Source organism: Schistocerca nitens, chromosome 12 (assembly GCF_023898315.1).
Source record: "Schistocerca nitens isolate TAMUIC-IGC-003100 chromosome 12, iqSchNite1.1, whole genome shotgun sequence".
Lineage (NCBI taxonomy): Eukaryota > Metazoa > Arthropoda > Insecta > Orthoptera > Acrididae > Schistocerca > Schistocerca nitens.
This window is the reverse complement of record NC_064625.1, coordinates 10,146,190-10,173,441: the sequence shown is the minus strand read 5'-3', so window position 1 is coordinate 10,173,441 and position 27,252 is coordinate 10,146,190. Positions and strand designations below refer to the sequence as shown.

The following is a 27,252-nucleotide window of genomic DNA, read 5'->3' as shown; positions in this document are numbered from 1 at the left end:
GTGGTGTTCATATGCAACCTGTACCTTTGCTGCCGCGCACTTGAGTCGACCAACTACTCTTGGCATATGTGCAAGTAGCTTGAGTATTGACTAGTGACGGGCTGCGCAATTGAACACTTACGTACAGGAGTTTACGGGCGCAAACCACGTCCACGTTGGAGGTTAAAGCCAAGCTCGCTCACGGGAAAGACGGCATCACGACGTTGGCTGGGCCGACCGTCGTAATCATCACGGAGAATTACGGTGATATTAGCAATCATCAGCCAAAGTAGGGTACTGTAAATCTAAATGAGTTCGTATTCCGCTAGCTCTTTGACTGGCGCTCTCTGAGTCTGTGTTCGTTCAGGCAGAAGTTCAATAGAGTCACTTGCGGGTTCAGTGTTGACTTAAGTAGTTAGGAAAAGAGGATGCATTGTGCCAATGATAGGCTAGTTAGGTTATCTAGAAATATTGGTCATCCTGTTCTGAATAAATCTTAATTTGGTATCATATGCTAATCACCGCATTATTGATTTCGTAGCTAGCAATCACCATATTTTTGTTTAATAATTAGAGTGTAATGATAATTTTGATGCAAATGATACTGGGGGCATAACCGCGCGTTTAAACAGAGCCAACGTAAGTCAGATAGCAACTCAAGGTCTTCTAAGACTACCAATAGATATTTTTCAATATATCGATGATTTTACCATAAACCCCGGTATGTTGCAACAGGATAGAGTAGCATGGAGAGCTGCAAGACCACAACAACAAGTTTGAACAATGGAGTATAGAACAGGATTGGTCGAGTTTTACGAAAAATGGACTTGTCGAGTTTTATCAAAATTTACTACACACGGGAGCATATTACAAGAGCGAATATTCAGTTTTGTCGTATATTTTTTTAAACTATTGTGTGAGTCTCCTGTAGAAGTACCAGAATTCGTTAATGTGCTGGTGTAAACTCCCGCCAGCACACCGGTCGGCATAGCTGAAGCGGAAAGATCGATAGTGGGCGCTAGATCGAGCGCGCCTATCGCGAGAGTTTGCGACCGACGTGTGGTCTGTTGTGCGTGTGTCTCTCTGGCCTCTCTCCTGACAGGCGCTCTCGATGCAGCGCCCACTATCGATGTTTGCGGCTCAGCTTTGACGACCGGTGTGCTGGCGGGAGTTTACGCCAGCACAGTTAAGGAACGCATTTCGAAAAAAAAAGTGGCGTCTGCCGAGTTTTGTTGAAACGGTCCCCAACTGCGGCGACGCCTGTCTCGAAGTGACGTGGGACAGTGGCTGCAGACGGCCCCGCAGCGCTCAGTCCTTCTTCTCGGTCTTCTTTCCCCGCACAGGTGCGGCGCCGGCGAGTTTCCGCACGAGGAAGCGGACTGCGAGGGCGGCGGCCAGGGCGGCGGCCGCGGCGCACAGCAGCAGGAAGGCGGCGACGTCGAGCAGCAGCAGGCGGTACCAGGGCAGCTCGAGCGCCGCCGACCGCATGTGGCGCGCGCCCCGGTGGCGGAGCACGTACTCGACGGAGCGCGCCGCCAGCTGCAGCGGCGGCTCCGGCCGGTCGTGGAACAGCCGCGAGGACTGGCGCGCCCTCTCCGCGTACCTGTCGGCAGTCACAGGGCGGGTGAGCGCGCCGCGGGGCGTGGCCGGTCTAGGGGGGGAGGGGCGGGAGTACCGTGGGGCGCTCGCGTTCTGTCGAGCTGGGAAACCGCCTCAGACTGGCCTACAAAAACCATACTCGCCACCGCATTTCGGTCTACCAGGTGTACCCGTATGAAATGAGCGGTTTTCTTTTTGTAAAAATGAAACACTAATTTTTAATTGAAATCTCTGCCGATGACCAACTCCTCCGCCTCACTCCAGCTTAACCACCGTCGCTCCGCCATTTTTGTCTCCATCGACCTCGAAAAGGCCTACGACAGTGTCTGGCTGCATCCCGGTCTCCTGTTTAAACTCCAAACCTACGCCCTTCCTGTCGACTACATCCGTCTGATGGCCTCCTTCCTCTCCCACCGCCCCTCCTATGTTACCATCCATAATGCCGATTCCCACACCTTCTACCCCTCTGCAGGTGTGCCCAAGGGCTCTGTCCTCTCCCCTCTCCTCTACCTCCTGTACACGGCAGATACGCCCCAACCCTCCGCCCCCCCCCCCCTCCAATACACCTCTTGAAGTATGCCAATGACACCGCATTCCTCGCCCTCGCTCCTACCCTCCGACGGTCCCAACGCCTTCTCCAGAGTCACCTTGACCTTTTTGCCACACGGTGTAACTGGTGGCCCCTGAAAATCAATCTTTCCGAGACCCAGGCAATCATCTTAGGTCGTACCACTCGCTCCTTCCGGCTCCTGGATTTCTCTCTTACCGTCTGTGTCCGTCCTGTCCGACTCAGCCCCACCCTCACCTACCTCGGCCTCACCATTGACCGTCACCTCACCTGGATCCCTCATCTCCACTCCATCCAATCCGAAGCCCACAACCACCTCCGACTCCTCAAACTCCTCTCTGGCCGGACATGGGGGTTGCATCCCTCTACCGTCCTCCACACCTACAAATCCTTAATCCGTCCCATCCTCTGTTATGCCAGTCCCACCTGGATATCTGCCCCCGCCCCCCAAATTCTATAGGTCCCTCCAGATCCTTGAGCGTCACGCACTCTGCCTCACCTTCCGTATTCGCCTCCCGTCCCCCACGCGGTCCTCTATGACCCCAATTCCTTTCCCCCATCTGCTCCTATTTCCCGAACACATCCGCATGCTCTACACCTCCTACCGCCTTGATCCCCCTCACCTCCTGGTTGCTCCTCTCCTCTACCATCCCCGCCCCTTGCCACGTCCTCACTGTTGTGTCCCCCCTACCCTCCAACTCTGCACCCTTCATCTCCTTTCCCAAGGTGGCTTCCATCAACTCCCCCTCCCGGATGATGCCCTCTCTCCCTCCTATCAACTCTGATCCTCACCCCCCCTCCTTTCCTCCATCCTTTTCTTGGGCTCCCTCTCCCCCCCTTCCATCCTCTTTTTTCCCCACCTACCCTCTCTCTGCCCCCCTTCTCTCCCCCGAGTCCTTTTGCATTTCCCTCCTCTGCCTTTCCCCCTTCCCTCTCGCGTCTGTCCTGCCCCTCCCCCCCTTATGAGTCCATTCCCTCCTTTGGTTCCCCCACCCCCTTTCCTCTTCTCCCTGCTTGTTTTCCCCCCTCTTCTGTCCAGTTCCCCCCCTCTCCCCCATCTGCCCTAGGCTATGGTACTTTATGTTTTAACTTTCCACAATTCTCCACCGTTTTACAATTTAAGTCCCCGTTTTATCGCCTGCTTTTATTGTTTCTTAACTTCTTCTTACGTTTTAAAAAGTCTGTAGGCTGCAGAGCAGCGTAATAAGCTGCTGCCAGCCCACCCCTTCGGGGGGAATCGAAATACAATAAAGGAAAAAAAAAGAATTGAATTGAAAAGTAAAAACATTTTATTTAAAGTACTGACCATTGCTTTCTATACATTTTGACCACCTTTGTGGCAATTTGTGGACAGCACGCCAACAGAAATGTTCGTCTTTTGAAGCAAACCAATCTGACACCCAATTTTCGACTTCTTCGTAGCGATCGAAGTGTTCCTCAGCCAATGTGTGTCCCATTGATGAAAAGAAGTGGTACTCGGAAGGGGCCAAGTCTGGTGAATACGGCGGGTTGGGTAGCAGCTCCCAGCCAAGTGTTTTGATCGTATCCCGAACTAGTTTTGCTTTGTGTGCAGGTGTATTGTCGTGTAAAAAAATTACTTGGCCCATTCTGATCTTTTTTTCGACCAATGCGTAGTTCAAATTGATCATTCGTTGTCTGTAGCGATTAGTATTCACAGTTTCACCGGGTTTTAGAAGCTCATGATACACCACAACTTTCTGATCCCACCAAACACAGAGCATTGCCTTCTTGCCGAATCGATCTGGTTTCGCAGTCGGTGTTGATGGTTGTCTCGGATTATCCCATGATTTTTACCGTTTAGGATTCTTCAATAAATCCATTTTTCATCACCAGTATCAATTCGATGCAAAATTGATTTTCTTTCATGTCTTTGAAGCAAAATTTGACAAACGGTTTTTCGGTTTTCCATCTGCCTTTCATTCAATTCATGTGGCAGCCATTTTCCACACTTTTGGATCTTTCCCATATCTTTCAAACGGTCAGAAATTGTTTGTTGTGCAATATTCAGCATTGCTGCCATTTGCTTCTGACTCAAAGTATCATCTTCGTCCAATATTGCTTGCAATTCGGCGTCTTCGAACTTTTTTGGTGGTCTTCCACGTTCTTCATTTCTTATATCAAAATCATTATTTCTGAACCGTTGAAACCATCTTTTGCATGTTGCTTCTGATAGCGCATGATCACCATATGCCTCGACAATCATTCGATGCGACTCTGCAGCACTTTTTTTCAAATGAAAACAAAAAATTAATCCTTTCCGCAAATCATCACTTTATGGTACAAAATTCGACATTGTTAACACGATGAAAACATATGATGTTTGTTCCATGACTTGATGTATACTAAATATCTTTGACACATGTCATACGAACCATCTTGACGCTCATTTCATACCGGTACACCTGGTAATCCTACACGAGGGCGGAGGGGCGTCACTTCGTAAGCCCTCCTCACGACCCGAAAACCTCTCTCTCGGGCACGGCGACTCGCTTACTGTAGCCCCAAGCCAGTCAGGGCCTAGCCGCTGCAACGGTACGCGTCCTCGAGGACTTCGTCCGTCCGTTTTTGCCCCTACAATTGTTCTTTCCGTTGACTCTTGCCTTCTGATTATGTGGCCAGAATACTCACTTAAGTAAAAAAAAAAAAAAAATGTGACGTCCATCTATAGACAACAAACGTATGTATGTGATTTATTCGAGAGCAAGAGTTTCACAGATTGAACAAGTCAATAAAATGTCGGTCATCTCTGGCCATTATGGGAGCAGTTATTCCAAATGGCTCGAATGGCTCTAAGCACTATGGGACTTAACATCTGAGGTCATCAGTCCCCTAGACTTAGAAACTACTTAAGCCTAACTAACCTAACGACATCACACACATCCATGCCCGAGGCACAATTCGAACCTGCAACCGTAACAGGCGCGCGGTTCCGGACACAAGCGCCTAGAACCACTCGGTCACAGCGGCCGGCGCAGTTATTCCGCTCCGCATCGATTGATAGAGTGTAAGTGGGCTGTTTAGGTTCAAATGGTTCAAATGGCTCTGAGCACTATGGGACTTAACATCTGTGGTCATTAGTCCCCTAGAACTTAGAACTAGTTAAACCTAACTAACCTAAGGACATCACAAACATCCATGCCCGAGGTAGGATTCGAACCTGCGACCGAAGCGGTCTGGCGGTTCCAGACTGCAGCGCCTTTAACCGCACGGGCACTTCGGCCGGCGGCTGTTTAGGTTTTTATGTTGGTAACACCACGTAGCGCTCTGTAGGAAAATCACTGACAGTGCTGTGTGCAGTCTGTGGCCAGCCGCTGTGGCCGTGCTGTTCTAAGCGCTTCAGTTTGGAACCGCGTGACCGCTACGGTCGCAGGTTCGAATCCTGCTTCGGGCATGGATGTGTGTGACGTCCTTAGGTTAGTTAGGTTTAAGTAGTTCTAAGTTCTAGGGGACTGATGACCTCAGAAGTTAAGTCTCATAGTGCTTAGAGCTATTTGAACCATTTTGCAGTCTGTGGCTGGCAGGCATTGTTGAAATATTCGCTATTGTAGTGTTGGGCAGTTGGATGTGAACAGCGCGTAGCGTTGCACAGTTGTAGGTGAGCCGCCAGCAGTGGTGGATGTAGGGGGAGAGAGAGATGGTAGAAATTTGAGAGCGGGCGATCTGGACGTGTGTCCATCAGAAACAGTAAATTTGTAATACTGTATATAAAGAACTATATTTGTTCTATATCAAAATCTTTCATTTGCTAACTATGCCTATCAGTAGTTAGTGCCTTCAGTAGTTAGAATCTTTTATTTAGCTGGCAGTATTGGCGCTCGCTGTTTTGCAGTAGTTTGCGTAGCGAAGATTTTTGTGGTAAGTGATTCATGAGAGGTGTTGGTTATTGTTAGTCAGGGCCATTCTTTTGTAGGGATTATTGAGTCAGACTGCGTTGCGCTACAAAACAAAACAATAAAAAAAATTAAAATAAAATAAAATAAATTGTGACAGTTTTGCTCAGCTGTTTAAAAATCAAATATCGTCATTTATAGATTTTTCTAAGGGGATGTTTCAAGAGTTGTCGGATGAACTCTGGGATGTCGCGGCACATTCTGTCCAATCACCTCGTTACATCCTCAAAATCCCGAGCTATTTCGAGGGCCCTGCCCATAATTCTGCAAACTAGGATTTGGCGAGCACAAACACGAGCAGTAGGAACCCTCACCGTGTACAGGCGAGCGTTATCTTGCTGAAATGTAAGCCCAGCGTGGCTTGCCATGAAGCGCATCAAAACAGGGCATAGAATATCGTCAACGTACCATTGTGCTGTAACTACGCCACGGATGACAACCAAACGGTCCTGCATAAGAAATGAAGACTGTGACTCCTGGATGTCAGGACGTACAGCTAGCAACAATCAGGCTGGTATCTCTCCACTGATCAGGCTCTCTCCAGACACGTTTCCGGCGTGGAATATCATTGACTTAAGTGGAATTGTCTTCAGTTTCAGTCCCATTGACGAGCGAAGCTGTGTCAGACGTCCCAGACCGCAGTGGCATACCAGACTTGACTGGTACCCACCATATGGCCCAACAATCACGAGTCACAGTCTGGGGCACCATTTTATTTCATAGCAGGACCCCTTGATCGCTATCATCGATATTCCAAGCCCCCTTTTGTTGCCTTTCATGAGAAGGCGTCATCGGTTTACATTCCAGCAAGATAATAGCCACCTGCACACGGGGTGAGTTTCTACTGCACGTCTTCGTACTTGCCAGATCCATCCTTGGCCCACAAAGTCGTCAGATCTTTCCGCAACTGAGAACGTTTGCAATATTATCGGCAGGACCCTCCAACTAGCTCGCGGGTCTGACGACCTAACACGCTAATTGGCCACAATTTTGCATGAATCTCTCAGGAGGAATCCAACACCTCTACCCATCAATACCAAGCTGAATGCCGGCCGGGGTGGCTGAGCGGTTCTACACGCTACAGTCTGGAACCGCGTGACTGCTACGGTCACAGGTTCGAATCCTGCCTCGGGCATGGATGTATGTGATGTCCTTAGGTTAGTTAGGTTTAAGTAGGTCTACGTTCTAGGGGACTGATGACCTCAGCAGTTAACTCCCATAGTGCTCAGAGCCATTTTGAACCAAGCTGAATAACTGCTTGAATAAGAGCAAGAGATGGACCGACACGATATTGATTTGCTCAATTTGTGAAACTCTTTCTCTTGAATAAATCAATCATTTTTTCTGAAACTGTAGCCATTCGTTTGTCTGTACATATACGTCACGTCTATCGATTTCCGCCCCCTCCGTGGTGCGTTGTTTTACTTTTATTGCCTTACAAAGAATTTCAACTGCTTTTGGATGACAAGAGTCGACTGTCTTATTCTGATGTCGACCTGCCTCATGTCCAATATGAATTGGACATGAGGCATTACTTTGATGTGCTTCCCACAGTATTCGAACTAATCCTCTATAATACTACGTTTGCAGAGCATCAGATCTGCTACAATCCTCCCTCTTCATCGTCTTAAGTTTCTGCTGCGTTGGTCACGACAGGGAAGATTAGTATTCGGACGAGGTTGAGATTTGTCTTTCCAGTTATGGAGGGGTTCTTCCAGGTGCGAGAAAGTTTTGCTGTAAAATTTCTCGCAGTCTCAGACTTGCAATCTCCAGTATTACTGACGACAGATCTAACATACTCCAAGCGTCTGGCGTCCTCCGGTCATTGGGGCGACCTGCGATCATCCCTTTGGTATTTTTGTTCTTGATCCAATACAATATTCCTTACTTCATAGCAAATTTGATGTAATTTTATTTGGTACTGGGATATGTTTTGGCCAAACACTGCGGTTTTCGAGTCAATCGAGAAAAACATACTAAGGGGTCCTCTAATCACACCCTCACCCTCAGCCTCCCCCCCCCCTTTCCCTCCCCGTTGGTCAGGATTTGCGTCTGTTGTTCGTGGCCCACCCTCATACCACTGTACAAAAATTTGTGCCTAGACTACTTATTTCCGATATTAAAAATGTTCAAATGTCTGTGAAATCTTATGGTAGTTAACTGCTAAGGTCATCAGTCCCTAAGCTTACACACTACTTAACCTAAATTATCTAAGGACAAACACACCCACCCATGCCCGAGGGAGGACTCGAACCTCTGCCGGGACCAGCCGCGCAGTCCATGACTGCAGCGCCCTAGACCGCTCGGCTAATCCTTTCCGATATCCAACCTTTTTGGTATTCTAAGGGCTATTACGCTACCAACTTGGTCGTTTATTTCATCAACATTAATAATTAAAACTTTTTCATGAGGCTTTTGAAAGAATGAAACTTTTTAACACGTTATATGTAAACTACTTGCGTTTACAATTCGATCTCATTCCTCACAAGTACTTTACCTTCGTACTAAGAAAGCCACACAAACAACGATTTAATTGTTAATTTCATGCTGTTAAAGTTAATAAAACTGTAACGGACTGTTTAGACAAACGCCAATTTTACAATTAGTAAGTGCACGATAAGCTGGTGGCGTAATAACACAAGAGTCAATGAAGAACAAAAAAGGTCGAATGTGTGAGTAAATCGCGTAGTTGCAAAGTTTTGTACGGTGGTAGGAGGGAGGGTCGTGAACAACACACTAGAAATCCTGAGGCTGGGGCCGCATTTGAAGTTTATTTTCGTACGTTTTCCTCTAATAATTCGAAAACTGCGGCTCGTAGAGGAAATGTATGCCAATACAAAATTAAATTACATCAAACTTCCTATTAAAAAGGTACGGTTCATTTTTCTCTGGGGCTAATAGTTTGCACGTAGAGAGCAAGAGAATACGAAAAACGCTGTAACTTAGGTGTTTTTGTAGGCCACTCTGTGGTTATTTCCTGTCTCGACAGACTACAAGTGCCCTGTATCAAACTTGTCATATCGACTACCTCTACACCACTGTGGTACGTTGTAAACAATCGTCCTTTACATCTTGCATCGACAACATAGAAAGGCTAACTATGTGTTAACCTTATTAACCTCATAGAAGCATCATTAATGGTGAATTCTGAGTAACATCTGCATTTCTCTTGTTGCTATGTTAAAATTTGCTTCTTTTTCCAAAACACAGCTAAGTTTACACAAAGTTATCTCACTAACATTCTCACGTGGTTAAATTACGACAGGATCGTGAAACAGTGCTTTATTAAACGAGGAATTCGTGACAAGTCATTTCAATAACTTATGGAAAAGCTCATTTCCGGAATAAAAATAAGTGTGTAATATCTAACGTTGTTGCGAATCCACACTAATTTTCATTTCACTAGCTATCACTGACACCGAACTGAAAAGGTCTGTACTTACTCGTATATGACAGTAAGAAACTAAACTCTGGCCGAACAGGCCATGAAGGCCTTACGGTACCGACCGGTCACCGTATCATCCTCAGCCCACAGACGTCGCTAGATGCGGATATGGAGGGGCATGTGGTCAGCACACCGCTATCCCGGCCGTAGGTCAGAGACCGGAGCCGCTACTTCTCAATTGAGTAGCTCCTCAGATTGCCTCACGAGGGCTGAATGTACCCCCGCTTGCCAACAGCGCTCGGCAGACCGGGTGGTCACCCAGCCCAACCCGAAAGCGCTTAACTTCGGTGATCTGAAGGGAAGCGGTGTTACCACTGCGAGTGGCCTAGCGGTTCTAGGCGCTACAGTCTGGAACCGCGCGACCGCTACGGTCGCAGGTTCGAATCCTGCCTCGAGCATGGATGTGTGTGATGTGCTTAGGTTGGTTAGGTTTAAGTAGTTCTAAGTTCTAGGGGACTGATGACCTCAGCAGTTGAGTCCCATAGTGCTCAGAGCCATAGTGCTCAGAACCACACAGGTGAAACTGTAAGAGGTTAATTTGGGGGGGGGGGGGGCGGGGGAATAAGTCGCTTGTGTGGAAAAATATTCCCAAACTGGGAATACCGTGGATCTTATGATTACTTCATTCTTACTGTGTCATCAGCGTATGCGAGTGGACGTGAAACTGCTACATACATTTTCTTATGACTGGAGGTAGTTACAGATATGCTGCCAACTGTAAAGAAAAATGCAGTGAATCAGCTGCACTTAATGTGCAGCAGCGTAAGACCCGAGATTCACCACACATCAGCTCACAGCGACTCCTACTTTTAGTTGAAGTCTATTCGAATTTCGTGCAGTGCGTTATTTGAAGTACACTGAGGTGGCGGAAGCCATGGGATAGCGATATGCAGATATACAGATGGAGGTAGTACCGCGCATAAAAGTCCAGTACCGTGGCGGAGCTGTCATTTGTACTCAGGTGGTTCAATTATGGCCTCACGACGGCAATTGACAGACTTTGAACGCGGAATGACAGTTGGAGTTAGACGCAGGGGACAATTCATTTCCGAAATCCTTAGGGAATTCAGTATTCCGAGGTGCACGGTGTCAAGACTGCGCCGAGAATACTGTTTCAGGCGTTAACTCTCACAATCGGCGACAGCTTGCAGTTAACGACCGACAGAAGCGGCGTTTGCGTACATTTGTCACTCCTAACAGACAAGTAACAGTGCCTGCAGTAGGTACGTAAATCAATGTGGGACACACGACGAACATATCCGTTAGGACAGTGAGGCAAAGTTTGTCGTTAACGGGCTATGGCAGCGGACGACCGACGCGAGTGACTGTGCTGGCAGCACGGCATCGCCTCTAGCGCCTCTCCTGGGCTCCTGACCGTATGAGTTGGATCATAGACGACTGGAAAGCCGTGGCCACAAGAAGCCATGGACCCAAGTTGTGAAGAGGCGCAGTACAAGCTGGTGGTGGCTCCACACTGGTGCGGCCTGTGTTTACACGGAATGGACTGGGTCCTCTGGTCCAACTGAACCGATAACTGACTGGAAATAGTTATGTTCGTCTGCTTGGAGACCGTATGCAGCTGTTCATGTATTTCATGTTCCCAGACAACTTTGGAATTTTTTATGGATGACAATGCGAAGTGTCAGCAGGCCATAATTGTTCGCGGTTGATTCGAAGAACATTTTGGACAGAAACTTCACGGCAGATTAAAACTGTGTGCCGGACCGAGACTCGAACTCCGGACGTTTGCCTTTCGCGTGCAAGTGCTCTACCATCTGAGCTACCCGAGCACGACTCACGCCTCGTCCCCACAGCTTTACTTCCGCCAATGAGAACATTTTGGACAATTCGAGTAAACGACATAATCGAGAGGCCAGTTCGTGCACAGAATCCTTCTCCGGCAACACTTTCGCAATTACGGGCGGTTACAAGGGCAGCTTGGCTAAATATTTTTGCAGGAGAGTTCCAAAGACCCGTGGAGTTTGTGTCACGTGAAGCTGGCTGCGCTGCCCCGGGCAGAGCGAGGTCCGGCTCGGTACTGGGAGGAGCCCCGTGACTTTCGTCACCACGCCGTAGCACAATAGCTATGACCATTACCGAAATTATGGGCACCTCACCATGAAGCTGCCATATAAGACAGTAAATAAGTAAAGGGTCAAACTTTTACCGAATATTTTTTAAAACGATGTGAGGAAGAGCGCAGAGCTAACGGAGCGGGCCGGCGTTCTCTTCGTAACGGCACCGCTGTTCCTCGCCTGTACAGCGTTCACCGTAAAGAGCAAACCTGATGTAAACATTACAATATGTAACTTCCTGGCAGATTAAAACTGTGTGCCGGACCGAGACTTTCATATCAGCGCACACTCCGCTGCAGAGTGGAAATCTCATTCTGGAAACATCCCCCAGGCTGTGGCTAAGCCATGTCTCTGCAATATCCTTTCTTTCAGGAGTCCTAGTTCTGCAAGGTTCGCAGGAGAGCTTCTGTAAAGTTTGGAAGGTAGGAGACGAGGTACTGGCGGAAGTAAAGCTGTGAGGACGGGGCGTGAGTCGTGCTTGGGTAGCTCAGATGGTAGAGCACTTGCCCGCGAAAGGCAAAGGTCCCGAGTTCGAGTGTCCGTCCGGCACACGCTTTTAATCTGCACGCTCCGCTGCAGAGTGCAAATCTCATTCTGGATGACAGTATGCGTTCTTCCGCGTTTTCTGGAATCTCGCTGGATTTCATTTCGCGTGGACCAGAAACAGATCTGTCCCGTCCCGACTTCAGCCAAGTGCTATAATGAGGATACGTTTCAAGCTGTGCGTTACGCATATATCGACTCAACGATAATTCGAGGCAACAGCTTCACTTGCGCATTTAACTTGGACGGCACTGCGAGACAAGTGATCCAATTAATCTGTAATGATGTGAAGATCTGCAGTTAAGAGAGACGAGGAGAGAAACTATATAGCTTCGAATGGTCATTTTATTTTTAGACAGTAGGAAAAAAATGGAAATGAGTGTGTGGCGTCATTGGCCGGGAGGCCCCTTGCGGGGCAGGTTCAGCCGCCTTGGTGCAGGTCTTAATTCATTCGACGCCACATTGGGCGACCTGTGCGCCTGATGATGAGGAAATGATGATCAAGACAACACAACACCCAGCCGGGAATCGAACCCGGGCCCGTAGGACGGCAATCCGTCACGCTGACCAGCTATCGGGGCGGACAGACAGAAGGAAATAATTTGTGGCAAAACACTGGCAATATGCTTCTTAAGTGACCACACGGAAAACAACACGCTCTCGACCTTAGCAAATACAGCATCGCAATTAAAAAAAATAAGAGTGACGAAAACTCCAGATTTAAACCACGGTAAATTTTTTGCATGAGCTGTGTGCGACGGAAAAACGCTTTGCTGGGATTTCGCCGTATAGTTAAATATTGAAGCCGCTGAAGGTATTGCAGTCAGTCGTCTAGTAATCTCTCAGCTCCTTCGATATCCGACTCCGGCGAATACATCTCAGCACTGGCACTGTCATCTGCTAGCTGATGACGAGGCGATCGAGAAAAGAATCCTCACAGCCACCCAAACATGAGCATCTCCTGATCCTCTTTTGTGAAGCGCTGGTCTGCATTTTGCCAGTAACGCGTGATAAAGCTTCGTACATTGGTTCCCGTACGTCTGGCGACATAAGTGTCTTCTTATTTTTCGTGATAAATCCCTTACCTGACTCCAGATCAGTTCTTTTGGGTTCAGATTGGAGAAGTGCGACACCAGCTGTGAAAATGCAGCATTTGTCTGGTGTCCTTGACACCGCAAAAATTATTGTTCTCCACGTTTCTACGACGCTTTGCACTCTGCCTCGTGGTAGACCACATCTGTCGTATAAAACAGTGGAGATATCCAAATAAAAAATATTCGATTTCTCACTTTTCTCCCAAAAATATAGTTGTACAATGCTTTAAGTTTTACAACTTTCTACAAAATATCGTTAACTAAGAATTTATATTTGCAACGAAAGCTGGAATTTTGCGTACAGTATGTAATTAGAAGCAAGAAGACGTGCATTTTCATGAAAAATGACGGTTAAAATTCCAATGGCTCTAAGCACTATGGGACTTCTGAGTCCATCACTCCCCTACTTAAACCTAACTACCCTAAGGACATCACACACATCCGTGCCCGAGGTAGGATTCGGACCTGCGACCGTAGCAGCAGCGCGGTTCCGGACTGAAGCGCCTAGAACCGCTCGGTCACAGCGGCCGGCACAAAAATGATGGTAAATGTGTTTTAATTAGCCTGTATTTGATGCAGTTTATATTTAAACGAGTTGGGTATTCAGACTGAATAAAGGAAAAACTTAAAGGCCACAACAAGAAACGAACCAGTGCCCCCTAGATTTCTCAATTAGAAGAATTCAGCGCTGCCCATCGTGCCACTCATTTCACGAGCGCAACACTCTAGTGTGTAGTAAACAGTGTTTCACGAAACGGTTCGAAGCCGAATTTTCTCTGTAATCTGGTGGAAACATTAAGAAGCACTTGTCTCGGCATATTAAACGCTGTTCCGCGGGCGCCGGCCGGTGTGGCCGAGCGGTTCTAGGCGCTTCAGTCTAGAACCGCGCGGCCGTTGCGGTGACAGGTTCGAATCCTGCCTCGGGCATGGATGTGTCTGATGCCCTTAGGTTAGTTAGGTTTAAGTACTTCTAGGGGATTGATGACCTCAGATGTTAAGTCCCATAGTGCTCACAGCCATTTGAGCCATTTTTTGTTCCGCACGCGCGTTTCACTAGGCAGCCAGAAGCGTCGCCGTCCCTTTTCACAGCACGTACTAACACCGCGACAGCCGGAGCACAAGTAGCGCTTGCAGAGACTGCGACAGTATACGAGTTTTCAAATAAAAACTTCGCTGCTAATGTACGATTAAGAAAAACGCTGATGTCTGTTAATACGTTGGAATGCCTTAAAGTTTCAGCCACAGTGATATAGTAGCAAGGTACCTAACAGATAAGATGGACGCATTTCCAAGAGCGTAACAATGCGAGTGTACTTTTGCTGCGGCTACTGTCCAATCGTGGCGTTTGTGTCTGTTTACATCCGGTTTATTGGTATGACGAAGGAAGCGCAGCAGCTTCTCCTCGCCTATTGCATCCGTCTCCCCTCCCCCATGCGGATCCTGTACGACCTTATTCCGTTCCCCCACCTCCTCCTTTTCCTCGAATGGATGCGGATCCTCTACACCTCCCTAAACTCTATCCTCCTCACCCGCTGGTCTCTCCCAGCCTCTCCCGCCCCCGTCCCCTGCCGCGCCTGTATTTCCACGTCCCACCCGATCTCCATCTCTCCACCCTCCTTACCCTCTCCCAAGGTGGCTTCCGCCAGCTCCCCCTCCCTGATGATGCCCTCCTCCCCTCCATCTACCCCTCCTGCCAACTTTGATCCTCCCCTCCCACTTCCTGTGTTTGTTCCTATGGACAGCCTCTCTCCCTTCTCTCCCCGTTCCCTCCCTCCACCCTTTCTCCCCACTCCTCCCCCGGGCTTCCCCTACCCCCATACCTCCATTCCTCCTCCCATCTCCTCTGCCATTGGCATCTTTGCTCTCCCCTCTCCCTCACCCCCCCCCTTCTTCCCCTCTTGGCAGGTCCTCGGACTCGCACATGTTACGTGGACATTCGCGCGCCGGAGATCATCACCATCAGTTTCTCGTGTGTGTGCCATCGTGTTTGTGATCAGTGTTCGCCGTAACGCTCCTACGTTCACCTGTGCCGTCGAATCGTCAGTGTTTGTGCGCCCTGCCGACTGTTTTTAGTGTGTTTTTCGTCGAGTGTGAACGGCTTCCTGTTTTTTTGTATTCTGTGTCTACTGTCTTTTGCCCGTCAATTTGTTCAGTCTTTTCTGTGTCTTCTGTATATTTTTTCATTGTCGACCTGTGGCTGAAGAGCGGCGTAGGATGCTGCTGACAGCCCACCTTTTGTAAAGGTGTTCAAATCACAATAAAGGAAAAAAAAGCGCAGCGGGTAGCCGGCGTTCTCGGGGCAGGTGCCGGCCGGCTCGCGCTGCCTACCTGGGGTCGCCGAGCAGCTGGTCGAGCGCCCAGCCGAGCGACTGCTCGGTGATGTTGTGGATGTGCAGCAGCAGGCCGAAGCCGGCGTCGCGCGCCCGCACCAGGTTGGCCTCCTGGTCGCCGAAGATGGGGAAGCCGAGCAGCGGCACGCCGGCGTAAAGCGCCTCCTGCAGGCTCATCATGCCGCCGTGCGTCACGAACAGCCGCACGTTGCGGTGCACTGCAACAGGTCAGGGGCCGCCGTCAACCTCACCGCTACAACTGCGAAAAACCTAACTACTATCGTTCTATCTGCATTTGTATTTACACTGAAGAGCCAAAGAAACTGGTGCTCCTGCCTAATATCACGTAGGGCCCCCGCGTGCGCCAAAAGTGCCTCAACATGACGTGGCATGGACTCGACTAATCTCGAAAGTCTTCGTTGATCCTTTATGGATAGTGGGACGACGGCTGGCACGAATTCCTTGATGCAATAATTTACCAACAGCCGTATGTATCGTAGAAATTTATTTTATTTTATGACCTTCTATGTGCTACCAGTTTCGGCATTATATTGACGCCATATTCAGGCCCCACTCGTCATAGTCGTAAAATCACTATACACGGAAGGAGTCATATAAGTGGATCCTGGAATCAATTCGTCCTGCAACAGCTCTCGGTGGCCAGGCGTTGCAGGACGAATTGATTCACGGATCCAGTTATATGGCTCCTTCTGTATATAGTGATTTTACGACTATGACGAGTGGGGCCTGAAGATGGCATCAATATAATGCCGAAACTGGTAGCAAATAGAAGGTCATAAAGTAAAATAAATTTCTACAATACATACGGCTGTTGGTAAATTATTGTATCAAGAATCTCTGAGGTAGTGCTGGAGGGAACTGACACCACGAATCCTGCAGGCATGTCCATAAATCCGTACGAGGGGGTGGAGATCTCTTCCGAACAGCACATTGCAAGGCATCCCACATAAGCTCAATAATGTTCGTGTCTGGAGAGTTCGGTGGCCAGCGGAAGTGTTTACTCAGAAGAGTGTCACTGGAACCACTCTGTAGCAATTCTGGACCTGTGGCGCGACGCATTGTCCTGCTGGAATTGCCCTAGTCCGTCGGAACGCACAATGGACGCGAATGGATGCAGGTGACCAGACAGGATCCTTACGTACGTGTCACTTGTCAGAGTCGTACCTAGAGGTATCAGGCGCCCCATATCACTCCAACTGCACACGCCCCACACCATTACAGAGCTTCCTCCAGCTTGAACAGTCCGCTGCTGACTTGCAGGATCCACGGATTCATCAGGTTGTCTCCATACCCGTACAGGTCCATCCAGTCTATACAATTTGAAACGAGATTCATCCGACCAGGCAACATGTTTCCAGCCATCAACAGTCCAATATCAGTGTTGACTGGCCCAGGCGAGACGTAAAGCGTTGTGTTGTGCAGTCATCAATCGTACGCGAGTTGGCCTTCGGTTCCGAAAGCCCATATCGATGGTGTTTCGTTGAATGGTTCTGACGCTGACAATTGTTGATGGCCCAGTATTGAAATCTGCAGCAATTTGCGAAAGAGTTGCACTTCTGTCACACTGAACAATTATCTTCACTCGTCGTTGGTCCCGTTCTTGCAGGGTCTTTTTCCGGCCGCAGCGATGTCGGAGATTTGATGTTTTACCGGATTCCTGATATTCACGGTACGCTAGTGAAATGGTCGTACGGGAAAATCCCCACTTCATCGCTACCTCGGAGATGCTGTGTCCCATCGATCGTGCGCCGGCTATAACACCACGTTCAAACTCACTTAAATCTTGATAACCAGGCATTGTAGCAGCAGTAACCGATCTAACGATTGCGCCAGACACTTGTTGTCTTATATAGACCTTGCCGACCGCAGCGCCGTATTCTGCCTGTTTACATATCTCTGTATTTGAATACGCAAGGATATTCCAGTTTCTTTGGCACTTCAGTATAATTACACTGTGCGAAAATAATTTCGTAATGACAGAACGTGTAGCAGATACTCGTAAAGATTGTCACACTCGAGGGCCGTGAGGATGCGGAGGGGCAAAGTGTTGTTTCCTTTTAGTGCTCACCATGTGAAAATATGAATGGCGGTGTGTTTGAGCTAGCAGCAGAAAGATTAACCAAAGGTACAGTGAGTGTGGTGGTCTGGAAAGAGGAAAGAGTAGGGACGACTGGACAAAGAGACTGGCGCGCGCTAAGGCCAGCGTGGCGAGTGTCGGTGCGCAGAGAGGCAGGGAGTGAGTGAGGCGGCCCGGCCATTTTCGGCAGTGTTCCAGGCCGGCTGACGAGGAAGACGTCTCCGTGGTCGAGGTCACGGTGGTAACAAAATTGTCCGAAAAATGAGCCACAGAATCGTTTATGTTGCGAGAAATGCGTGCTTTATAGTCAATGTCGGCGGGGAAAAGGGTGATAATATGATTATTTTGGCAATTTTTGATTATTTCACTGGTGGTAAGATGGGGACTTGGGTTCCTGAGATGGAGTACTAGCCGTCCGTTTGGTACTCAGGTAAGTCAACAATTAATAAGTAAAAGGTCTTTTAGTGCAAAGCCCAAGTGAAATGGTGCGATCTCGTGTGCGGTTTGTAATGCTTTAATGATAATTTTACATACTTTTCTTTGTATCATAGTAGGGAATACATCTGGCCTTGAGCCATGAAAATTCTCAAATTTCTTCCACCGTTCTGCAAGAAACGTTTTACATATTTGTGTAATTAAGTGTCGTTAGTTAAAAATAGCGAAGTTGAGATTTTTGCAGAATTTCTTTGTTTTGTGTGCTGGTGTATCTGTTTTTTTCCCACATTGTGACAGTGAACAGTACCTTCGGGCCTTATGTGTGAAATAACTGAATAGTTAGCGGAGATAGCTGCGAATTCGAGCTCAACCTAATGTGGGATAATTTTCGGTGTTTTGGGCCGTTCTCTTTGTACTTAACTTATGGGAGCACACTTTGCACCAAATCCGTTAGTGTTTTTGAGTTCGCTCAAATTCTCCAGTTTGTTTATTAGTTTAGGTGTTCTTTAAAGGCAATTACAGCCCCGTGATTGTGTTTAAATGATTTCATAATGCCTACCTTGTGTGATTTCTTTATGAAGAGTTGAAGTCGACATGCCTCGCCCCCCCCCACCCCCCCCCCCCCCCCACCCCCAACACACATACACACACGCATCAGCTTGCATTACGTGCCCTGCGCGAAGGCTTTCGCTATGAGAACGTAATGGAGGAAATAAATCTATGTGGCTATGCAACTGACGTCGCGTGGAAAATCCACTGGTAGATTTTGACCATTGATGTTTGTCAGTTCTAAGAAGCGTGATGGACATCAGTCGCTTGTAATGTTTCAATGATTCAAAATAATAATAAAAGAATAATTTTCAATCCAAGGTACTTTATCGTGCTTGGTGGCGTTCCCGAAAGCGTTCGCATAACCAGTCAGATGTAATTAGAGAGTACAAATCGTAGGATACTCGAAGTTTCTTTCCATTATATTAAAATAACTTGAGTTTTGCCGTGATAACTTTACTGAGCGGTAAAACAGTTTATTAGGCGTTATTCTGCTAGGTTCAACTTGCTGATCAACCCCTGCACAATCCTTATAGAATTGCACTAGCTTAGATTACCCTGCGGTTTGCAGGCCTGTGTCTTCAGTCCGAAACAGTTTCCGCCACATGATTATGTATTCCCCTTGATTCTTTTATTGTCTGACGCCCTTAATTAAAGATTAGGGGGCCCATTGACAGTACACTTAAAGTAATGAACCATTAATTTTGCGTATATAGAAAGTGAATTAAACACAAGAAATGTTTTTAAAATAGTAAATAAATTGTGTGTGTGTGTGTGTGTGTGTGTGTGTGTGTGTGTGTGTGTGTGTGTGTGTGTGCCCTAATCTCCCACAGTAGTCACGATTTTAAATTAAGCCCAGCCATTACATGAGATCTGAGTTAAAATAGTTCATTAAAGCAGGAAACAGACTGGCAAATACAAAAACCTCAGCCTCCGTCCAGGCTGCTCGCTCTGTATGTAGACAAGAGCGAGGAGCGTTGTCTATTGAGTACTCTCGTTCCAGCCTCAACGACAGACAAAGTTTTCATTTTGCCTTTTGAGCCGTTAATAAAGAAATACCTTGCTGCCTAACGTTCACAACGTGCGAGGAGAGGTAGCCTCCAGAATCAGATCAAATAGTATCACGGTCAAACATAACGAATTTATAAGGGGCGTGACAATAACGATCAGTTCGAAGGTAGGTCTGTAACAGGATGAACATTTACACTCCAGTACTGGTATGTTCCGAGGAACAACAATAAGTAGTGATTGATTTCTTTTGTTGGTAAGGGTGAAACTGGCAGAAATTCATTATGGACTTTCAGCACAATATGGGGACAGTGCCGTGTCACATAAAAGTGCTTATTTGTGGATCTAGATGTTCGAAAGTGATTGGGCAAGTGTGACACACGAATAGCCCATCTGTGTCCATTGCTGGCCAAGAGATTCAGCAAGCTCAGCAGATGGTTTTAGCGGATGGCGAGTTCACATCAATGTGGTAGCTTCTTCTTTGGACACGAGTCACAGTTCTGCCCATCAGATCATCCGCAATGATCTTGGCTTGCATAAAGTTTCTTTATGATGGGTACTGGAACAGCTTACTTAAGAACTCGAGGACAAACCTGTTGGCATCTGCCAGCTCTTAATTATCTGTTTCAACAGGGAAGGCGACTCGTTTTTGACAAAGATAGTCACTGCTGATGAATCGTAGGTTCGCCACAATGAACCAGAATCAAAACGCCAGAGTATGGAGTGAGAAAACTCTGGATCGGTGGGAAAGAGGAGCAAATGGGCTTGAAATTATTATAGTACACGATAAATGGATCAATCATCAAGAAAGAGTCTGTGAATCGTTTGGAAACGAGCTAAGGTCACCAAATCACACCAGACAAGGTGGTCTGATGTCACAGAAAGTGCTGCTGTTGCATGACAACACCTGCCCCAGCCCCACGCTGTTGAAACCATCGAGAAGCTGGGTGCTAAGTTGCTGGAACACCCACCCTACGTCCCAGATCTGGCCGCCTCCAACTTTCAGTTGTTGGCCCGCGCAAGGCTGCTAAGGGAGGTATTAGATTTCCCTCAGTTGTGGAGTTACAGGGAGCTGTGCAAAAATCGCTTCACGACCAGCCAAAAACCTTCTTTTCGGCAGGAACAGACAAGCTTGTCGACCTCTGGACCAATTGCATTGAAAAGGAAGGAGAATATGTTGCAAAATAATATATAAGTCGAACCATCATTTTTTTGTAAATACATTGTGGAGCTAAAGGTGTAGGTAAATTTTTATTCTCTCACGTATTTAATTCATATACCATTTTGGAATGTGTTGTAAGAATTGTGGGTAAGATGTTGTTCAATTCTGGGCACTGCAGTTGGTAGATGGCGCTCCCGCAGAGGGTATTGTTAGATTGTTCTGGGCCAGGATGTAGTTTAATTATTCTTTTTTTGCAAAACATTTATTTACTAAGTCCCCCCCCACCCTCAAAATTTGTCGGTCCACTGCAGTAAACTTACCGAGCAGGTCGCTCTGTGGAAACCACTTGCTGATCCTCAGGTTGGGCGGCTGGTTCGGCAGTGAGTCGTCTTCGAACTTCCAGAGCACCTTCTGCTTCAGCCCGGCGAACGTCTTCAGGAAGACCGCCCGCAACTCCTCGGACAGGTCGGCGCTCTTGATGTTGCTACCCATGCTGAAGTAGACCACACCCTCGGTGGCGGCGTCCATGAACTCCTGCAGGTCCTGGACAGGGAAAACCCAGCTGCTAGTTCATCGTATGATTGATTTTATAAGGGCTCCGTGCGCAGATTAAAAAATTTGTGGCACGAAGTCAGTATATATTTCTTGGACATGTAATATTCAGCAACTCAGAAAATTGAATTGGTTAACTTGTTTGGAGTTGCTAGTTCTCCATTTTAGCTTGATCGATCCAGTGGGATCCTGTTGAGGGATGTAACTTTGGGATTAGGTGGAAAAATTGTGAAATTATAGATCCAAAATCATTGTTCATGAACTTCTCATTGCTTCCTGGTACGATATGACAGTAGCTCTCATGTCCAACTGTGATAAAGGAAATAAAGCAATTATGTATGAAAATGAAAAAAAAAAAGTTGTCTTCAGTTCTCTTATGGAATTTCAGGTATTAAAATGGAATTCTTGTATGAAATATTAAGGTACAAATTATAAGAAGTAGGCAAACGCCTCTTGTACCATACGCTGGCTTCTTTTGTTAATGCAGTTCCACGCCAACACTGTACATATTGCTGTAGCCCAAAGATCACCCCCAGTCACTTCATCAAAAGCAGTAGGATGTGCCTCATCTGAATCATTTCATATATTGTTCCGTCCATACTGTGAACCAACACTGTTTAATTTATGAACAGAAAAAATGTGTGGTTATTAAACTCGTCATCTTTTGACTTCTCTTAAAATAAAAATGTTGTTGATACATTACTGTCTTGCTCCTAAGATTCTGACTCTTCTAAAAAGAGTGAGTGAGGCTGCCACAAAAAAAAAAAAAAAAAAAAAAAATTTGATGCAGAGCTAAACTATGAAAACCAGAATATGCAGTCATTAAAAAACAAAGTTCATGAAATAAACATACTTCTTTGCAGTCAACATAAGGATGTCTCAGTTTTACGTTTTTGTAAAACACGGTCACAAAATTTCTATTTTCAACACTTAAAATATTAGCTTTTAACATTACAAACTGTTTACTTAGAACAGAATCTAAATATTGGGGAACTTGCATTTATGTAAAGAACATTTAAATTATAAGAGTGTAGCAGCTCTGTGTAATTTTTGTTGTGAAAGTGGTTTTGAACCCGATTGAGTATGTGGCAGAAAAAAAACTGTTACTTTATGTGTGTACAGATTTTCTGATAGCAATATGGGTGATTTTTTTTTCAAACAACAGGCCTGGGTCTAGGCTATCTAAAGATTACTGCGAAAATAACGGTAATATGTGCAGATTTTAAGACTGATTTTCTGAGCCAAAGCGCTCACAGAGAAAAATTCTTTGGTACAATAAAAGCCTAAAATCTGTGTTTGGCTGTTAGCTGTCTTACTCACATAACAAAAACTGGTGCCACTCGTATGTGTAAAGTGAATGCCAGAAACCTCTGATACCAGCTACAGCGACCGCTTCTAGCAGTTACCAAATGTAAATCACCTTTTAACCTGTGCGGAAAATGTCTTGCATAAAAGGAGCTACAGTCAGAGAAATAGTGACCATTTCCGGAAGCAAGATAGTGGAACAGGCTTGGCTACAAGTGCAGTATATGGTAGCTCTGTTACCAATGAAAAGATTGTACATTCTTTGAACATTTTCAAGGCTAACTTAGAAAATACTACTCCAAAAATAAAGTAATTTTCAGAAAGACAGATTAAAAAATGGATAACTCGAGGTGTTATCGTCTCTTGTAAAACGAAGTGTTAACTTTTTTTACTCTAAAAAACAGAGGCTTAGAGTTTCTATGTTACTTACAGAAATACAAGTTACTTCTGAATGTGTCATAGGAAAGAGAAAAATGAAGGAAAATGATAAATATATTACAAAACTAAGTACAGGTGAAAAATTATGCAGAGTCTTATAAGGAAGAAGACAGCTCCCAAAAATGTAGTCTTATCACAGGATAGAAGAAATGTCGCTGATCCTAGGTCAACTGAGAACAATTTCAGTTCTTGTTACAAAATCTTTGTTGACAAATTAGTGAAGGAAAAATGTGCAAATTTACCGAACACAACACTAAAGAACTTTAATGTATTCAAAGAAACAATCTATCCTAGTTGTTTTTTTTTCTCTTCAGTCCAGCGGGATGTGATGAACTTGTAAATACTATTAATTCGCTGAGGAGTAAATATTCAGTTGGTATCTATGACATCCCGGATAATTTTGTAAAAAAGTCAGCAAGGCACATGAGACCTCCTTTGTCAAATATCTGCAATTCATCACTCTCAAGTGGCGTTTTCCCAAACCAGCTAAAAACAGCAAGGGTAATACTGTCACATAAAAAAGCTGACCAGCAGTGTAAAGCTTACTGTAGGTCTGTGTCACTCTCGTCAGGGGTTTTAAAAATTGTTGAAGAAGTCTTCCTTTCACAACTGACTACATTCTTCATAAATATATTATTTCTGGACGTCCAGGAGGCTGCGGTCCAGAGCAGGCTGGCGTCAGTAATGCTGGCCAACACTATCCCAACACAACATGATGCCATGCCAGGCAGCCTGCATCTCAGGGGCTGGAAAACAGTTTTTTGCCCCTACCTCTGGTCCTATTTACTATGGGGCAAGTGATAAGTGTGCCAAATTCGGTTGCAAACGATCCAGTAATTTTGATGAAGGTGCTGGACATTCACACATACTTCCTACTTTTTATATATATTGTTTATTGTCTAGCTTTGTGTCTCTTATGCACAGCACATACCTTTGGGAGGGTCTTAGGAGGCCTGATGTGCATCCCAGCGACCTGTACAGCATTGGGCACCAACGGTCTCGCGTAGTCGAAGCTGAAGTGATTGTTGAGCAGTAGCAGGGACGTGTTGCGCTCCATCTCCGCCAGGGGGGGCATGCTCGGGTCACCGAAGGCCTTGCGCACGATCTCGTCTAGGGCCGGGAAGTAGACCAGATCCCGGTAGAGGTTGAGTGCGAGGGAGAGCAGAGAGTTGTAGGTCTTCTGGAAGAGGCTCATACGGGTCGTGTAGGCCACACCGCCCTCGGGCAGGTAGGACAGCGGGTACGGGTTCCCGACCGCGTAGTTGATCCAGGTGTTGCCGCCGCCGAAGGCGCACGCGAGCACAGTCGGCGCCCGGTACTTGTGCGAGAAGGCGAAGAAGCAGTCGTGGAAGAACGTCTCCATGATGAGCAGGTCGTACGTCCGCTCCTGGGAGTCGATCAGCTCGCGAACGACCGGGTCGTCCATCAGGCGCTGGCAGAAGTCCGTGCCCATGTGGAACAGGATCATGAACTGTGTGAACGTCGAGAGCGACCCGTACCCCAGGAAGTCGAACTCTGTCGAGGAGATAGAACACTGTCCCTTCATCTACATACATATAAATTTATGTGAATGTGAATGTGTGTGTGTGTGTGTGGCAGGGGATTCTGTAATGAGGATAATGGACATGGAGTACTACATTAGTTGTGTGTGAAAAAGTTCAGAATTTGGATCTGATGGGAAGAGTGCTAGGGTAGTTCGTGCAATTGTGATGACCCCTGTGTCCAGATGGCTTAGTGGTCAGAGCATCTGCCTACTAAGCAGGCAACCCAGGTTCGAGTCCTAGTCTGGCACAAATTTTCAACTTTCTTCATTGGTTTCAATCAATACCCATTTGCAGCCAGTGTCTTAAGGCTTATTTGTCCTTGTCATCTGTGATACACTGAATGACCTTTGCTTTTTACAATGTCACTTCCTAGTGTCGATCACTGGAATACACTGAATGATCTTCCCTTTTTATGATATTCTCTTCTAGGGTCGATGGAAATGGTGGGTGGGTGGGGGGGGGGGGGGGGAATGAAAGGCAGTTGCAGGATCAATCTTCCACCCTATCTCTCATTCTGGGGGGAACTCTACCCACGGCACTTCCTCCCACTGCCTTGTCTGTGCATTTTCTTCATCTTCTTTTATCGACACTCCGCGTTCCATGTTCTCCGTAAGTCACTTATTGTGGCAGTGTCACAGCTCTTCCCCAAGCTCTATCCGTAATACTCCCAGAACTCTCCTTTTAGCTCGCCGACTATTATGGGGATAAAGGAACTAATAACCACGCAGGTAAGCTCCTCTTAAACCCTATCGAGCGTCATAATCGTCGTCAGATGGGCGGCATTCGAATCTGATCGGGAAGTGGCATCTGTCTCTTCACTAAGGCACAGTCCGCCTTTGTACCTGGTCTGGAGTGTGGAATGAATGCTGCAGCTTCCCAAGCAACCAATTTGCTAATCTGAACCACGAATGCCGAACTCTGTCGTGGTTCTCAAACACAGCGGGTTGGTTGTTGCGGCCGCTGAGGTAGCATCCTTTCGCACTTCCCTGTCTCGCAGTTGATCTGCGATCGGAAACGGCCAGTCGAGTGAAACTCGTCGACGACCTCCCACTCGTATCTGAAGGGAAAAACTTGCGAATAAATTCATTTTGAAACGAATCTCGCAGACAGGACACTGTCTAATCAATGGCAAAATGAACTCTTGGTCAGACAGAAGAAAGCCATTGATTAGGAAATCTGCTGAATGGTAGACCTTGCACGAAATTAAAGTAAGGAAATTAGATGCCTTACCGGTATTCCTAGTCCCATTCAGCTACCGAGAAGAAAACGTACTAATCTGTGCCAGTATCGTAAAATATGAAGTTTCTGCAAATCTGAAGGCTGAAATGAAGACTTTGCTCAATCGGTATGCATGCGACAGATATGAATGTAATATGTTGCAAAACGCCGCTCATAAAAACTGGATTTTCCGGTGCTCATACCTCGGGTTCTGTTGGTGATAAAAAGGTAGAGTCAGGTGTTTCGGACAGCCCTTCGGCTAGGGACCATTGCATGTTCGACAGGAGGATCGTTCTTAATGTCACTACCCTACAGTACACGGTCAAAGTATGAGTATTACACACTTCCTACTGTTTAAGCAAATGGAGCAAATCGGTTCGTTCTTTTTTACTTTTGATGTGGTCTCCTGTGGACTTGACGAGGCTTATGGAGGTTACATTAGTTCATGGGCGCTACCCCGGAAAACCCCACAAAACACGTGTCTTTACTATATTTCCAAGGGACTGATGACCCTGCAGTTTGGTCCCTTTCTCTCCAAACCAACCAGATAACTATATTTCCGCCGTCACCTGCGGACCAAAACCTAGCCGAGGATTCCAAAAAAACGTCTGAAATTTTTTCTATATATTCCTAAGATCCCGACCTCGAACAGCCTTGAAAATTTTCTGGATATCTTCATCCAAGACACGGAGGTTCAAAGTTACCCTACTTTTATGCGAAAAATCCGGTATGAGGCGAAATCTACATTATAAAAAACCGCAGCAATCTGTCATATTTTAAAGGTATATTCTCTGGGGGTGTATCTAGGAGAGCCATCTCCCTGTTTTCAAAAATCATTATCCGTTGTCGAGAAACACCCCAAAAACTTCAAACTTCCTGGCAGTTTCAAACTGTGTGCCGGACCGATACTCGAACTCGGGACCTTTGCCTTTCGCGGGCAAGTGCCCTACCATCTTTATTTTTTTTAAATCTCATTTTGTTCGTTATTATTAGTTTTAATTGTTCGTAGCGGACGCCCATTGAAGTTCGTTATTGATCCATTCATCCATTCACTCAGTTTTTTTATTACAGAGGGCAGCTAACCCTCTGACCGAACACGCTGAGCTACCGTACCGGCATGATCTGAGCCACCCAAGCACGACACGCCCCGTCCTCACAGCCTTTGGAAGGTAGGAGACGAGGTACTGGCAGAAGTGGAGCTGTGAGGACGGGGCGTGAGTCGTGCTTGGGTAGCTCAGATGGTAGAGCACTTGCCCGCGAAAGGCAGAGGTCCCGAGCTCGAGTCTCGGTCCTGCACACAGTTTGAAACTGCCAGGAAGTTTCATATCAGCGCACACTCCGCCGCAGAGTGAAAATCTCATTCTGGAAACAGCCTAAATACTTATTTTTTGGGTACGAA

General features: G+C 46.7%; 1 protein-coding gene and 1 non-coding gene across 2 annotated transcripts in view; one reads left to right on the top strand and one right to left on the bottom strand.

Moving 5' to 3' along the window:
- Positions 1 to 806: 806 nt before the first annotated feature.
- LOC126214868 (UDP-glucosyltransferase 2-like) overlaps positions 807 to 27,252 on the bottom strand; it is a 104,064-nt gene continuing 77,618 nt past the window's right edge. The window contains exons 3-6 of the mRNA XM_049941513.1: positions 24,023 to 24,606; positions 21,117 to 21,339; positions 15,543 to 15,762; positions 807 to 1,582 (exon numbers count right to left, since the gene is read on the bottom strand). Of these exons, the coding sequence (XP_049797470.1) occupies positions 1,288 to 1,582; positions 15,543 to 15,762; positions 21,117 to 21,339; positions 24,023 to 24,606 (1,322 nt within the window). The 3' untranslated portion in view covers positions 807 to 1,287. The remainder of the gene's footprint in view (positions 1,583 to 15,542; positions 15,763 to 21,116; positions 21,340 to 24,022; positions 24,607 to 27,252) is intronic.
- On the top strand, positions 24,812 to 24,884 carry Trnas-acu (transfer RNA serine (anticodon ACU)). Its single transcript has one exon. It is a non-coding gene; the product is annotated as a tRNA-Ser (tRNA).